Raw genomic sequence first — 17615 nt, 5'->3', positions numbered from 1 at the left:
GACCCAACGGGGGGGGGGGAATGGAGCAGGGACCCATCTAGCAGCAGGCACAAACAACAGTGGCCGGGGGGGGGGTCCCATCAGGGAAAGAAAGGAAACATTTTTTGCAGATTTCTTTTACCTTGAAAAAAATCCCCCTCCACACACTGCTGCAACCAAACACAGACTGAGCTTTACAGTGAAAACAACGGAGTATGGTATGTGCATAGACTCCCTCTAGTGGAGATTTAAGGCATGACAACATTTTTTCCCTAATGGAAGAAATACATAAGTGTTTTTAATACCCAAGTTTCTTCCCTTACCTTATCCCCACCGCAGGATTTGCTAAATTAACAGACAATCCGGCCTTCACCCATCAAGGCGGGCTGCGTTTAGCAAACCTTCAAGGACCGGATCTCTAAAACGGGGTTCCAAATCCCTTGTACCTGTAAAAGCACCCCACCAGGAAAGCTAGGTAATGTAACCAGATCAAAGCCCTGGGTTCCTGGGGTCCAGCCCTTCAAAGAGAGGCGTTACAGGCAAAATCTCGTACTTTGGATACGGGGCCCCAGGTAACACCCTTTTAGGCCTCAGTGGCACTTTGGATGGATCTGGTCTTTATGGAGGCTATTTAAATCCAGCATGGATCCATCCCTCCAGTGGAGCTCCTCAGAGCACATCTTCACTTGTGACCAACATCTTAGACACTGGCGAAAAAACTAATGTGCTCCTGGAAGGAGGAGGGGTTATATAGGGAGAGAACTTCTTGGATTGGTTATACCAGTGTCCATCACCTGAAGGTGGCCTATAACCCATTAAGTAATTACTTAAGGCTCTGTGTCCCATGATGTACAATAAAGAAATATTCATCCACAATATTTGAAATATAATGAAATCAATAACTAGATCTCTTACTTGTGATTCTCTTTTTTCACCCACAATGCAACAGCTGCTTGGGGCAAAGGCTGTTCAAGGAAGAGCATTCGCATCACATAATTCTTGGCAAGACTCGGCAGTTCCCTGAAAGATGTAAGACACAGAAAAGGAGATCAGAAAATAAACCACTGAGAAAAAGTGTAACACATAGGGACCTATTTGTAAATGCTTTCACTCAAGATTCACACAACTTTCACCCAGGATTCACAAATTTTTTCCATTCAGTTAGAAAATGTATGAATCCTGGGTAAAAGTATTGTGAATCTTGGGGATGGAAACATTTATAATCATATACAGAAGTTGCCATAACTTTTGTTTTCCAAGGCTGAGCACAAAAATTGTTCCACAGATTTCTCTAACTGTACATTACAGATCTTCCTTGAGCCTGACACGGAGGATGAGGGTTGATGTACAACAGAGCTGGCACCAGCTACTGACTGGGTAGTGCACTTTGTAACTTTAATGGTTGGGCACAACTATTATGCAAAAAAACATTGGTCCAATTCACTCCCGTTTGGTCTGTTGAATGTACCCGTGAAAATGTATATTTGTTCAACAAATGTTTATCCAGCTAGAAATCTTGTGAGTTGAAAACTTCCTGTGCTCTCTGCCTCTTTACTGTTATCAATTTGTTCCTTGCTATCTCTGTGGACTAGATAACACCCCACCCTCCTCTGTTATAGAGAAGAGAGGAAGGTATGATGTAGTTTTAATATAATCCCATTCCCAGGGTGACAGCATTACTCAGTTTGGTTGCCACCCTAGGACAGGAATTGTGTTAATGGCAGGATAACCAGCTTGAAATAAAGGAAACAATGTAAAAAAAAAAAAAAAACGAATGTAGTCGCCACATCAACAGACTGGTAAGCTGCAATAATATTAATTTTTGTTCTTGGGTTTAGATGTGCTTTGCAGTAAACAAGCTCTAACAAGCCATTTCGGAACTCTGGTGTGTGCGCTGGGAAGGCACAGTGCCGAATCGCTGATCCCAGTGCATCACGGTTTCCTTTTTTTTGTTAGAACTTTCTTGAAATGACAGTGACACAAGGAATATTTTAACCACTTCAATACTGGGCACTTATACACCTTCCTGCCCAGACCAATTTTCAGCTTTCAGCGCTGTCACACTGTACCCAAACTACATTTTTATAATTTTGTTCCCACAAATAGAGCTTTCTTTTGGTGGTATTTGATCACCTCTGGGATTTTTATTTTCTACTAAAAAAAAAGTTTCTGCTACAAAACTTTGTAAATAAGTAAGTTTTCTCCTTCACTGATGGGCACAGATGAGGTGGCACTGATGATGGGCACTAATATGCGGCACTGTTGGGGCACTGATAGGTGGCACGGATGGGCACTGATAGGCGGCACAGATGGGCACCGATGAGGTGGCACTGATGATGGGCACTAATATGCGGCACTGAAAAGCGGCACGGATGGGCACTGATAGGTGGCACTGTACACTAATAAATAGTACTGATGGATGCCAATCATGCCAAACAATAATGCCTACCAATCAGTGATGCCCATTGTGGGCATCACTGATTGGCATCCATTGTGGGCACTGATTGGCATCCGTTGTGGTCTAGGGTGGCATACCTAGTGATGGTATCCCTGGTGGTATCCCTGCCTGGTGGTCCAGTGTGGGCATCCTCGTGGGGGCTGCGCTGATAATCGATCAGCACAGACCCCCCCCCCCCCGTCAGAAGAGCAGCCGATCGGCTCTCCTCTATTCGCGTCTGACAGACGCGAGTGAGGAAAAGCCGATCACCAGCTCGTGATTGGACACGGCTGATCACGTGGTAAAGAGTCTCTGTTATAGACTCTTTACCTAGATTGGAGTTGTGGTGTGTCAGACTGACACACCGCAACAATGATCGCCCCCATGCACGCCCCCATGCCTGCTGGACGTCATATGACGTCCAGTCAGGATATTGAAACCACTTTGCCACCGTCATTTTGCTATATGGCGGGCGGCAAGTGGTTAATAAGCTGTTTTCATACAGTGGTATTAGGATGCATCGGTTTCCACTGCGCTGAAGAATGCATGTAAGCAATACTTTCTTGAGTGCACACCACAGTGTTGTATGCATTGGGACTGTACTGGGCAGCATTCCAATGCAAATGGTGTAAATGAGCCCTTAAAGTTCACATCAACGATTTAAAAGTTGAGTTTTTACATGAAGGGTCCGATCAAGTCCACCTATCAGTATTTCAGGCAGACCTGATCGTTTGGTCCATTCACCCCATGGACACTTGCCTTTGTTCATAGTCTGTTTACACCTGCCTACCTCTGATCTGTTCCACTAAAAAACATGGAAGGGAATCTATCCCCTTCTGTCTAGGTGGATCAGATCAGAGGGCAGTCAGGTGTAAGCGGGCAGTGGAGTCTGTTTATTCCTGGTGGCTCATACAGCCAAGCGGGCTTTGCTGGGGTACGCTCTGCAGAAACTGAGTGGACCTAGACCTGTCATCCGCCTGCTCTGCTCTGATCAGCAGAGGATCAGTGGACAGATCCCCCGCTTATCAAATTGGCATCTGTCCCGTGTGGCCTTACCCTATGTTCACACTTATGCATTTTTTTGGTGAGTTTTGAAGAAATGCACTACAGTCCATTTAATATGGTTTCCTATGGATGTATTTCACATCTGTGCGTTTTGCGGCGCTGCGTTTTTTGGAAGGGGTCAGGGGCTTTTTTCCCGCAGTAGATTGTGTTTTGCGTGTAATGCAAGTGTTGAGTTTTTTATGCTTTTTTTTTCTCTTTAACACACTGTGAATAGATGGTTGCTAAGGAGTGGGCCGAGAAGCCGGCCGCTGCATCCCTAACAACTGATGAATTATCAGCTGAATGTAAAAAAAAAAGAATTATTGGCAAAAAAAAAAAAGTGAAAAAACGGTGTGGGCCTGGTATGGATTTGGAGGAGAACCCCATCCCCCCCCCCCCCCCCCCCCCCCGGAGATCCATACCAGACCCTTGCATGCAGCTTGGCAGGTCAGGAAAGGTAGAGAAAGAAAGAGCGAGCGCACCCCCCTTCTGAACCATACCAGGCCGCATGCTCTCAACATGGGGGGGGTGCGCACTGCCCCCCCACCCCAAAGCACCTTGTCCCCATGTTGATGGGGACAAGGGCCTCTTCCCCACAACCCTGAGCTGTGGTTGTGGGGGTCTGGGGGTAGGGGGCTTATCGGAATTATTGTACCCCTAGTCATTCACCAAAAAAAAAAGTGTCAAAAAAATAAAAACACACAGTTTTTGACAATTCCTTTATTAAAAAAACAAAAACAAAACAATGTCCCTGATGTAGATCCATCGTCAATCACACCGCTTAACGCACCCAAAAAAAAGAAAAAAAAAGCTCCGCCTGTGATGAAGGCTAACTGATGACTGCCTGCTCCTCCGTTTGACAGTTCTTGAATAGGTAAGGGGCGGGGCCACCTGGTGACGTCACCCCCTGTGATGTCATTGACCAGTGCATGCTGGGCTCGCTCATCCCCTCCCTTTCCTGACCTGCCGGACTGCATGCTTATTTAGAATACGTAAATGTGCATAGTCTGGGCACAGTTTTGTCACCCCCACCTTGCCTCCTGGGATATTTTGGAATGACCAGCAACATCTAAGTGACAGTCTTCATTTAGAGTGACATTTAGCATATTAGCATTTATGGCTCCTTTACACAACACGCAGAAAAGCTGAAGTGTGAAACTGGATCAGGTTTTCTTTCTATGGTGGCCTCACATGATCTCAGGTCACTGGCCATTATAGAATGGGTTATACCAGGGCTTTTTTTCTCAAACAATAGGTTCTGGAACTCAACCACGACCCCCCAAAACCTCTCCACCCACACACACCCTCCAAATCACATCAAATAGTGGGTGTGGTCAGTCAAACTTCACAAACAGTAGGAGGGTCCTAAAGGGGCATTAAATACCAAGACTGCATTACATACAAAGTGCAGAGTTCAGGGGGGGTTACACATAGAGTGCAGAGCTGTCACTTGTAAACACAGAAACCAGACTTCTGTGTTTACAAGTGATTGTGGTCAGCAGGCCCCCCCCCCCCCCCCCAAGGGTCTGAGCCAGAGGTTCCCCCTGAAGTTCCCCCTGAAAAGCCCTGGGTTATACAGTAGGAAGGGAGGAGACTCTATTCACTTCCCGGAGGTCAAGCAATTAGCATGCAGAGGTTAATCACAGTCCCCGTGGAAACATATTTATGAATACATAGACTTTGGGAGCTCAATAGGATATGATAAAGTGAAAAAAGTGTATTATTTTTGCGATAAATTAACTTAATCACACATATCATATTCACCTAAACACAGCCAAGCATGTAGCAGGGTGGTTGTACAGCCTGTCAAGGACACCTGGACTCAGTTCTTGAAGAAATTCATGAAGATTCTTGCACTTTAGCTGTACTCTTTGCAGCTTCATCCTGCATGTGCACAAAAAAATATTTAGTTTAGAACAGTCTCTCGCAACCTTTTTTTATAGTAGAGGAACCTTTAAAATTATTTTTAGCTTTTGGGGATCCCCTGCTAGAACCAATTTGTTGAAAGCAAGTGGGAAAATGCCCTTACATTGGAAGCCAGTGGGAAGAATGCACCATTACAGTGCTGGTCGGAAATCCATTGCATTTACAACAGATAATTTTACAGAATGCTGGAATTATAGCTATTGCTATACTCCCAGCAGAGGAGAGATGCGATTTTCCTACACAGCAGCTGCTCTGCAAACCCCTACCCTCTGCTGCCCATTTACAGAAGGCTTTGTATTTTGTGAACAGTTTCACATAATACAAAGTGCTTTGTAATTGGACGAGAGGAGAGGTGGGCAGAGTGGCTACAGATGACCCTGCAGGTGAAGAACTTGAGACCTGAAGATCTAATGTTAGAGTGCTGGAAGTATAGTGATAGCTGTAGTTCCAGAGCTCAATAAAATGTAAAAATTACATCCTAGCTTATGTCAGTTTACTATATATGTACCTGTGTTTTGCTGTCTTATTTTTCTGAAATAAAATGTTATTTAGAAAAAAAAAATAAAAGTTAAAGTGATAAGTCCACAAGGTGACATACACCATGTTGGACTTACCCACAGTAAGCCAGCACCTTTAAGAAAGTGGCTGAATGGACTGAAGCTTTATTTCTATATTTTAAGTGCATATAAATTACTAGACTAGCTTGGCTTATATTAGTGACAGTCATCAAGATCCTAGGACTTTACTATGTCAGCTTAACAACTCAATACTTTAATCACAGATGAACAGAGAGATAAGTAAACAACCATTACTTCAATACATTTCTGCTATTTTTTTTTTAATCCAAGCTACATGAAAGGTGAAGGCATAATCACATACTATAAAGGGCAGGCTGGCCAGAGCTGCTATATTAGGTGTCTAGATTCACCCTCTTTATTTGTTCTGAGAGCCACTGTGACTGGGACAGAAAGTTAACAGAAGATTCAAAATGTTAGTTGTCACTACATCAGAAGGTGTGGGCAAATCTTCCAGTGGGAACACCTGGTCTGGTGACAACTGTGAGGGGATTTCTCACTCAGGAAAAATTTCCACTTATCTCCTGATGAATCCCTGCAGAAGGAAGTGAAAAGAATCTCCCCAAAGGGACACAGGCAACAAAGAGAACACACCTTAAAGGGGTTCCAAGCCTTCCACACACTATCCAAAGATCAAACAATTTTGGCTAGGGATTAGAAAGGAGTTCAGGTGTCCTCCATACTCATCTCTTGCTCAACTCCGAGCTTGCACTTTTTTTTTTTTACTTCAGTGAGTTGCAGGCTGAAGCCGCGCACACACGGACGGACTTTTCGACCGGACTGGTCCGACGGACTTTCAACGGACTTCCGGCAGACTTTTTAACGAACGGACTTGCCTACACACGATCACACCAAAAGTCAGACGGACTCGTACGTGATGACGTACACCGGACTAAAATAAGGAAGTTGATAGCCAGTAGCCAATAGCTGCCCTAGCGTCGTTTTTTGTCCGTCGGACTAGCATACAGACGAGCGGATTTCTGGGTCCGGCGGAGTTACGATGTAAAGATTTGAAGCATGTTCCAAATCTAAAGTGCATCAGATTTTCGACTGGAAAAGTCCGCTGAAGGTCTGATGAAGCCCACACACGATCGGATTGCCCGCCGGACTCGGTCCATTGGACCAGTCCAGCCGAAAAGTCCGACCATGTGTACGCTGCATAAGTCATTCCTGCCAAACAGCTTGCATAACCACTTCAGCTCTGGAAGATTTACCCCCCTTTCTGACCAGGCCATTTTTTGCGATACGGCACTGCGGTACTTTAACTGACAATTGCATGGGCGTGTGGCGCTGTACACAAATAAAATTGATGTCCTTTTTTTTCCCACAAATAGAGCTTTCTTTTGGTGGTTTTTATTTATTTTTCACTAGTAATGACAGCGATCAGTGACTTATAGCAGGACTGCGATATTGCGGCGGTCAAATCGGACACTAACTGGTACTTTTTTGGGAACCAGTGAACTGCCGTTCTGCCTCTGTAATGAACGTTCAGCGGGTGCCGGTGGACATCAAATCTGCGGTACACGCTGTGCATAATCACAGCGGGAGCGAGCTGCCAGCAGCACGCATTCGCGCCCGCTACCCAGAAGTGCAGGATCGCATATGTGAAGTGGATAAACAAAGGTGGCGGACTGCAGTGTAGAAATGACCTGACCTGCAGTTCATTGGAGTAAAAAAAAAAAAAAGTAGAGATAAGTTCAGAGGATGCCCAAGCTCATACCTATTAGAAATATACTTTAAAGCACTTCAGGTCCAGAAATATCTAAACCATATATCTTAGGAGGCATCGGCTTCCACACACTGGCTGAAAGAAGGTGGACCTGGTGCATGTTATCAGGGATCTGGCTGCCTGGGCCCAGAGGAAACAGCAGGCGCCCATTAACAACAAAGAAGAATCGGGCAGCATGGGACTCAGTGTGTGGTGAATAACAGCATGACTATCCTGAATTTGCTGGGCGAGTATGTAAATTCAAGATAAAAGGTAGGGATGCATGATACCATTTTTTTTACAATGAGTAATGCCCCGTACACACAGTCAGATTTTCCTACGGAAAATGCGTGATAGGACCTTGTTGTCGGAAATTCCGACCGTGTGTAGGCTCAATCACACATTTTCCATCGGATTTTCCGACACACAAAGTTTGAGAGCAGGATATAAAATTTTCCGAAAACAAAATCCGTTGTCGGAAATTCCGATCGTGTGTACACAAATCCGACGGACAAAGTGCCACGCATGCTCAGAATAAATAAAGAGATGAAAGCTATTGGCCACTGCCCCGTTTATAGTCCCGACGTACGTGTTTTACGTCACCGCGTTCAGAACGATCGGATTTTCCGACAACTTTGTGTGACCGTGTGTATGCAAGACAAGTTTGAGCCAACATCTGTCGGAAAAAATCCTAGGATTTTGTTGTCTGAACGTCCGAACAAAGTCCGACCGTGTGTACGGGGCATAAGAGTACCAATACTTTTTTTTAGTACTCGACAATACCAATTACTAATACCTACCGCAATTGTTTTGTTTTAACTTCAGCTGTCAGCAATGGTAAAGTTATTTACAAATGAAATAAATAGATTTTTTTTTAATTTAGCGCTTTTTCAATGTGAAATGTGTAAATATATGTTAATATATATGTGTAAAAATATTCACTAACAAAGCAAACAAAAAGAAAGTTTTAAAACAAAAGAACTCGCTGCTCCAGGTGAGACAGGAAGCCTAATGATATCACGGGTGTCCGCCTCGGCTCGCCTCCACATAGGATCAACACTAAATATATTTAAATATTTTCACTAAAAATACACTAAAATTATTGCTAGTTGGCACCAATACAAAATAACTTACAAAATTCCTGCCAAATCTAAATGATAAAACTGTATTGAGCTAATAAAGATTGGTACTGATCACTCATGGTGTTCATTCACAAAAGAAAGAGGCCAGTTAATATGAGATATTTACTGGCCACTTTCCTTCGCTCTCCATCCTGTAAAGATCCGCCACCCTGTGTGCCTGCAGCAGCCAGCGCCAAAAGAAAATAGGGGAAGCTGACAGTGCAGCGGGAGAGGGTTGTCCTGGAGGACCGGTGGTACCCCACTATCAGCGGCCTTGCTCCCACACATGCACACAAGAGTCACGATTGCAGCATGGTGCTCTCTGCATTCAGGCCACACTGTGTGTGCCCTAAATGCAGATGCATTGCGCAAGTGTAGTGATGTAATTAGCTGGAGCCGATGTGAATACCTCCTAAGCTGCGCTCAGTTAGGAAATGTTTACTGTACCTACAGAGAAGACTTATCATGAGCTTAACCACTTAAGGACCAGCCGCTGCGATTATACTGCAGCAGGTTGGCTCCCCTGGGTGAATCGACGTCATGGTACATCAGTCGCTTTAACCTCCCTGGCGGTATGATTATTTAGGATTTTAGGTGCTGAAAGCGGTACAATTATTTTGCATGGAAATTTGGCGTTTTATATTGTAGGTCTGTAATTCTTAACAATAACACACTTAAATCTGTCCAAACAAGAGTCTAGTAGATATCCCGGGTATGATAAAGTTTGAAACACAAAAACATAAATTATAATATAATAAATAAAAATAAATAATTAAAAAAAATAAAAATAAATAGTAATAAAATAAATTTCCCCACAATTCACTATCGCTCAATTCTGCAAGTGTTCTAATTTACTATCGCTGTTTTCTAGATGGTCTAAAGCCACTTTTGACGTAAAGGGACACTTTTTGGTTGCTATGGACAATCTCCAGTTTCCAGGCAGAAAGAACAGTATATATCACATAAAACTGCATGCATGGCATGGGCCAAAGCACTGGGGACAAAAGGGATGTGAAATGATTTCATACAGTACTGTAATCTGTAAGATTACAGTACTGTATGTGTTATGATTTTGACATTTTTTTGAATTTGCCGCCAGGCTCCGCCCCCGTGCGTCGTGACGCTCACAGGGAACAGAGCCTGGCAAGGATGAGGACAGAGCCCACGGACACTGCGGGGGACATCACAGGATCCCGGGGACAAGGTAAGTAAAGACACACCAGGATCCTGCGATGTAATCCCGAGTGTGGCTCGGGGTTACCGCTAATGGTCTTGATTTTTAACCCCGAGCCACACTCGGGAAAACCGCCAGGGAGGCTACGAGGTCTAGGGGGTGCACTGCGGCACCGAAAACGATGCACATGGCCGGCGGTCGCAATGCCCGTCTGCCACCTGCGATCGCTCCTGACAGAGACAGAACAGAGATCTGTCAATGTAAACAGACAGATCTCCATTCTGTCAGGGGAGGAGAGACAGATCTGCTCCTCCTAAAGATTAGGAACAGCGACCGGTCTCCTCCGCCAGGCAGTCCCATCCCCCCACAGTTAGAACACACTGAGGGAACACATTTAACCCCTTGATCGCCCCCTCGTGTTAACCCCTTCCCTGCCCGTGACATTTATATTGTAATTAGTGGCTATTTTTAGCTCTGTGTCAAAAGTGTCCGATCTGTCCACCGCAATGTCACTGATCACCATCATTACTAGTAAAAAAAATTAATAATAAAAATGCCATAAATCTATCCCCTATTTTGTAGACGCTATAACTTTTGCGCAAACCAATCAATATACGCTTATTGCGTTTTTTTTAACCAAAAATATGTAGAATACATATCTGCCTAAACTGATGACGAAATAATTTTTTTTTACATTTATTTTGGGATATTTATTACAGCAAAAAGTATTGTTTTTTTTTTTTTTTTAAATTGTCGTTCTTTTTTTTGTTTATATCGCAAAAAAAAAAAAGAAAAACGCAGAGGTGATCAAATACCACCAAAAGAAAGCTCTATTTGTGGGGAAAAAAGGACATCAATTTTGTTAGGGTACAGCATCGCACGCAATTGTCAGTTAAAGTGAGGCTGTGCCGTTTAACAAAAAATGGCCTGGTCATTAAGGGGGCAAATATTTCTGGTCCTTAAGTGGTTAAAGTAGCTGTAAACACAGAAAGAACAAACTGCAAGACAAAGGCATAATGGGTTAGTATGCATCGCATACTAGCTCATTATGAAATACCGAAGCTGTTGCAGTGGTCCCGACACACCGCTGTGACCGGCAACATGTCGCCCAGAGCTATTTCCAGGTTCGCGGGCTCCGGCGCTGTGATTGGCCGGAGCTGCGATGACGTCACTACCACGTGCGGGAGCCGCCAGTCACGGCACGGCCACTGAAGAAAGGGCACGAGCGAGCTGTTTCCTCAGTGCACATGTGCCAATTACGTCGGCACATGTGGATATAGTGAATATCTCCTAAACTGTGCAAGTTTAGGAGATATTCACAGTATCTACAGGTAAGCCTTATTATAGGCTTACCTGTAGTGAAAAGTGGTGTAACAGGGTTTACAACCACTTTAAATTATAGGTACAAATGAAAAATCAGACTTTAATACCGCTTTCATGACCTGGGCAGGTCAATTTCAGAATATGTATCCAAAGATACTGTGTGCTTCCTTATCACAGATGCATAGCTGAGCGCTATGAAGCCATATGTGTAGAGTTTGTTCACAGGGGTGTTAGTACATTGGGGTTGATTTACTAAAGGCAAACAGACTGTGTACTTTGCAAAGTGCAGTTGCTCCAGAGCTTAGTAAATGAGGTAAAGCTTCACTTTGCAAAGAATACCCAATCACATGCAAGGGAAAAAAAAAAACAACATTTTTGCTTGTACATGATCGGATGATGGAAGTCAGCAGATCTTCTGCTCATTTACTAAACTCTGGAGAAACTGTACTTTGCAAAGTGTACAGTCCATTTGCCTTTAGTAAATGAACCCCATTGATGGGTTCCCATCATAGGAGGGCACCCTCTGTCTTGTAGATCATAGGAGGGCACCCCTTGTCTTGTAGATCATAGGAGGGCACCCCTTGTCTTGTAGATCATAGGAGGGCACCCTCTGTCTTGTAGATCATAGGAGGGCACTCCTTGTCTTGTAGATCATAGGAGGGCACCCCTTGTCTTGTAGATCATAGGAGGGCACCCCTTGTCTTGTAGATCATAGGAGGGCACTCCTTGTCTTGTAGATCATAGGAGGGCACCCTCTGTCTTGTAGATCATAGGAGGGCACCCCTTGTCTTGTAGATCATAGGAGGGCACTCCTTGTCTTGTAGATCATAGGAGGGCACTCCTTGTCTTGTAGATCATAGGAGGGCACCCCTTGTCTTGTAAATCATAGGAGGGCACCCCTTGTCTTGTAGATCATAGGAGGGCACCCCTTGTCTTGTAGATCATAGGAGGGCACCCCTTGTCTTGTAGATCATAGGAGGGCACTCCTTGTCTTGTAGATCATAGGAGGGCACCCCTTGTCTTGTAAATCATAGGAGGGCACCCCTTGTCTTGTAGATCATAGGAGGGCACCCCTTGTCTTGTAGATCATAGGAGGGCACGTGCATCCTAAGGTGACAACACCGCTCCTGCTCAGAAAAACGTTGTCACCCCAGGAACAGGAATCTGCTGGAGACTATTACTTATAGGACAATGTAATGTATCAATGAGTGATTATTCATTTCTACACTTACATTCACACAGAAAGCAGAACTGTCTGGAGTCAGCAGTCTGTATGGAGCCCAATGCATACAATCCTGGAAGAGTCATTGTACAGGATGAGATACACAGACTTCCAGGCTACAATCCCACCCCGTATACTTTCACTCATGTTGAACCATGCTATACAATAATGCGTTGGCACAAACCACACGCCCGACAAGCCAACACGCTGCTACCTTACACGTTAGACGACTAAACCAACTCTCACACGAACTCTCTTCCCCCTTACCTGCCTTATATACCCGCACGGTCTCAGCTAACCGGAAGTTGTGAAGTTCCAGGCACTGCTTAACGCTCCACCCACTTCCCTATTCTAAGCCAACCAGAGCGCCGAAAAAACAATCAAAAGGAAAGCAACCGAGAAAAGGCGAGTGCGCGGCTCCCCCTAATGGTCAGCTGTAACAGTGCGCACTGAGCGCTCGCTGGAAGTTCGCTTCAGTGTTAGTAAATGATTGCGGCTGCATTCATTGTCCAAGGAAAAAGAATAAGGACAAGTTCACAAGCAGAGAGCTGTGTTATTGCCTTCATGCAAGCTTGGCTCTTATGAACGCCTTGCTCAGGAGAAAAGCTGTGCCTAAATCAGCGTTTGTCAAATGCGTTTAGTCAAGCCAATGGGCGTTCATCATAAACGATCAAGCGCTAAATGTGGCAACCCTAGTTTACAACCTCTGCCGGGTTAGCCCCCCATATGAAATTTTTAAAAAAAATATTATGCAGTTTGTTAGATCTTTGTTAGATCAGGTTAGATCAACCATTGTTTGCGTTAGATCTCACACAGAAGAAGCGATATTAACAGTTATTTGCTGGGGGGGCTAACCCGTCATCAGCCCCCCTTATCAAAAAATTGACCAAACAGCTATTTTGGAAGCAATTTGTTAGATCCGGTATGATCAAGTGTTTTTAACGTTAGATCTCACATAATTAGAGACTTATTAGGTGATTAATGAGGGGGGGGGCTGGCCCCCCCTTATCAAATTTTCGGGCCAAAAATCATTCAGGCTAATAGATATTCGTTAGATCTGGTAAGATCAAGTGTTTTTAACGTTAGATCTCACATCATTTCAGAGATATTCCACATCAAAATAGAGATATTAGGTGGTACATATGGACGGATTAGCCCCCCCTTATCAAATTTTCTGGCCAAAAATAATTCAGGATAATAGATATTTGTTAGATCCGGTAAGATCAAGTGTTTTTAACGTTGGATCTCACATAATTAGAGACTTATTAGGTGATTAATGAGGGGGGGGGCTGGCCCCCCCTTTTCAAATTTTCTGGCCAAAAATAATTCAGGATAATAGATATTCATCAGATCCGGTAAGATCAAGTGTTTTTAACGCTAGATCTCACATAATTAGAGACATATTAAATGATTAATGAGGGGGGGGCTGGCCCCCCCTTATCAAATTTTCGGGCCAAAAATCATTTAGGCTAATAGATATTCGTTAGATCCGGTAAGATCAAGTGTTTTTACCGTTAGATCTCACATAATTTCAGAGATATTCCACATCAAAATAGAGATATTAGGTGGTACATATGGACGGGCTGGCCCCCCCTTATCAAATTTTCAGGCCAAAAAATCATTCAGGCTAATAGATATTCGTTAGATCTGGTAAGATCAAGTGGTTTTAACGTTAGATCACACATCATTTCAGAGATATTCCACATCAAAATAGAGATATTAGGTGGTACATATGGACAGGCTGGCCCCCCTTATCAAATTTTCGGGCCAAAAATCATTCAGGCTAATAGATATTCGTTAGATAGGGTAAGATCAAGTGTTTTTAATGTTAGATCTCACATCATTTCAGAGATATTCCACATCAAAATAGAGATATTAGGTGGTACATATGGACGGGCTGGCCCCCCCTTATCAAATTTTCTGGCCAAAAATCATTCAGGATAATAGATATTCATTAGATCCGGTAAGATCAAGTGTTTTTAACGTTAGATCCCACATAATTAGAGACTTATTAAGTGATTAATGAGGGGGGGCTGGCCCCCCCCTTATCAAATTTTTGGGCCAAAAATCATTCAGGCTAATAGATATTCGTTAGATCCGGTAAGATCAAGTGTTTTTAACATTAGATCTCACATCATTTCAGAGATATTCCACATCAAAATAGAGATATTAGGTGGTACATATGGACGGGCTGGCCCCCCTTTATCAATTTTCTGGCCAAAAATAATTCAAGATAATAGATATTCGTTAGATCCGGTAAGATCAAGTGTTTTTAACGTTAGATCTCACATAATTAGAGATTTATTAAGTGATTAATGAGGGGGGGGTTGGCCCCCCCTTATCAAATTTTTGAGCCAAAAATCATTCAGGCTAATAGATATTCGTTAGATCCGGTAAGATCAAGTGGTTTTAACGTTAGATCTCACATCATTTCAGAGATATTCCACATCAAAATAGAGATATTAGGTGGTACATATGGACGGGTTAGCCCCCCTTATGAAATTTTCGGGCCAAAAATCATTCCGGCTGATAGATATTCGTTAGATCCGGTAAGATCAAGTGTTTTTAACGTTAGATCTCACATCATTTCAGAGATATTCCACATCAAAATAGAGATATTAGGTGGTACATATGGACGGGTTAGCCCCCCTTATCAAATTTTCTGGCCAAAAGTCATTCAGGATAATAGATATTCGTTAGATCCGGTAAGATCAAGTGTTTTTAACGTTAGATATCACATAATTAAAGACTTATTAAGTGATTAATGAGGGGGGGCTGGCCCTCCCTTATCAAATTTTCGGGCCAAAAATCATTCAGGCTAATAGATATTCGTTAGATCCGGTAAGATCAAGTGTTTTTAACGTTAGATCTCACATCATTTCAGAGATATTCCACATCAAAATAGAGATATTAGGTGGTACATATGGATGGGCTGGCCCCCCCTTATCGAATTTTCGGGCCAAAAATCATTCAGGCTAATAGATATTCGTTAGATCTGGTAAGATCAAGTGGTTTTAACGTTAGATCTCACATCATTTCAGAGATATTCCACATCAAAATAGAGATATTAGGTGGTACATATGGACAGGCTGGCCCCCCCTTATCAAATTTTCTGGCCAAAAATCATTCAGGCTAATAGATATTCGTTAGATCCGGTAAGATCAAGTGGTTTTAACATTAGATCTCACATCATTTCAGAGATATTCCCCATCAAAATAGAGATATTAGGTGGTACATGTGGATGGGTTAGCCCCCCTACATGCAATTTTCTGGCCAAAAATCATCTAGGCTAACAGATATTCGTTAGATCCGGAAAGATTAAGTGGTTTTAACTTTAGAGATATTAGGTGGTAGTACGTAAGGATGAGATTAGATCTCACATAATTAGAGACTTATTAAGTGATTAATGAGGGGGGCTGACCCCCTCTTATCAAATTTTCTGGCCAAAAAATCACCCGGCTAATTGATATTCAGTAGATCCGGTAAAATCAAGTGATTTTAATGTTTGATTATCCATAATTACAGGGACATTATGGATATTTGGTAACGATGCACGTATATCCATACTAGTGTCTATACCGGAGGCGGTGATGAGCATTTTCACATGTACCAGTGAGGAGTTCCATTGAGCATACCAAGGTATGCTGAAATTATGTGGGACATTAATCGACAGGTGTGTCCAAGCCCAGTGAAGCCTGAAGCACAGTCACAGAAGCCAGAGGGAAACTTCGGAGGGCTCTGGTGAAGGAGTCAACCATGTGCCCATCTACGGTAGCTGGCTCAAAACCAATGACACGAAGAGACAGCAGCGAAAGTCCAAACCCTTGCAGAGGGCCCCCCATTGTTGCCTTCAAACAACCCAGTCTCCTGTTTCTTTTGACAAATGGTGCCTGGTGTCGGAGAGTCAATGCACACCAGACTCCCAGAACTTAGCACAGATTCAAGCCCAATCAGAACCTCGCAGAGAGGAGCGCGAATACAAACCACCGAACAGGCCAGGGCCACCACTTCCTCCATGCTCCCTGACAAGCTGATGGAACCTTCTCATGTTGTTCCCATCCAAGTAAATGGAGTCTACACCAAGGCCCTTCTGGATACTGGAGCTTAAGTGACTCTTCTCTACAGAGACTTCTATGACAGGCACCTCAAGCACCTGCCTTTGCAGAAGTTGGAAGAGCTGCAGATATGGGGCATTGTGACTCAGAACTTCCCCTATGATGGCTATCTACCGGTCAAGCTGACCTTCGATCCCTCCATGGCTGGGAAAGCCAAGACTTTTGAAACTCAGGCAGTGGTCTGTTCTCGTCCACCAGGGGCCAGTAAGAGTTCTCTCATCATAGAGACCAATACTGATCTTGTCAGAAGGCTGTTGACACCTCTTGTTCTGGAGACGGGCACTTCAACTACAAGTTTGCACCCCATGCTGAGACAAGCCTACCAGCACCTGGTACAAAAACAGAAGGGAAAGATCTGGCGCTTGGACCAGTGTGAGAAGGTGTTACAGCCTCGTAAAGTGGCCTATTTAAGAGCATCTGTCAAGCTAAATTGGAAGCAAGCAGGTCCTTTCATTGTCCTTGAATCAGACGGACAGAGAGAAGACATAGGAGTGGAGATAATTCCCGAGGTGGTTTCAACCAAAGGGTTGCAAAGAAGTCACGGAAAGATCTTGGTTAGTGTCCACAACATAATAGCCTCGCCAGTGAAGATGCCGGCTCAGATGTTGCTGGGAAAAATGAATCTGGCCACCCCAGTCCCGCCGTCTGATTTGGTGCGGGGAGCAAAGGATGGGATCTCTGTGGAGGAGCTTTATCTGAAAAATACTCCCCTTTTGCCTGAATGGAAAGAAAGGGCCAAGACTCAGCTCCTGAGATGGCAGGCTGCATTCTCCAAGAGTGAATTTGATGTGGGGTGTACAAAAAGTGCCCAATACCAGATCCATCTCTTCGAGTGCATAAGCCGTTCAGGGAAAGAGTTTGATAGATTCCTTTAGGGGACTTGGAGGATCTGCATGAACAACTGGCAGAGTTGAAGAGGGCAGGTATCATCCGAGTCCCAGAGTCTATACGCTTCCCCAATAGTGGTGGTACAGAAGAAGAATGGGTCACT

General features: G+C 43.8%; 1 protein-coding gene across 1 annotated transcript in view; it reads right to left on the bottom strand.

Moving 5' to 3' along the window:
- GTF2H4 (general transcription factor IIH subunit 4) overlaps positions 1-12862 on the bottom strand; it is a 68138-nt gene extending 55276 nt beyond the window's left edge. The window contains exons 1-3 of the mRNA XM_073613668.1: positions 12777-12862; positions 5225-5344; positions 895-999 (exon numbers count right to left, since the gene is read on the bottom strand). Of these exons, the coding sequence (XP_073469769.1) occupies positions 895-999; positions 5225-5343 (224 nt within the window). The 5' untranslated portion in view covers position 5344; positions 12777-12862. The remainder of the gene's footprint in view (positions 1-894; positions 1000-5224; positions 5345-12776) is intronic.
- Positions 12863-17615: the final 4753 nt, after the last annotated feature.

The sequence above is a fragment of the Aquarana catesbeiana genome, linkage group LG02 (assembly GCF_042186555.1).
Source record: "Aquarana catesbeiana isolate 2022-GZ linkage group LG02, ASM4218655v1, whole genome shotgun sequence".
Lineage (NCBI taxonomy): Eukaryota > Metazoa > Chordata > Amphibia > Anura > Ranidae > Aquarana > Aquarana catesbeiana.
The sequence above is the reverse complement of the archived record's forward strand: the minus strand, read 5'-3'. Positions and strand labels throughout refer to the sequence as shown.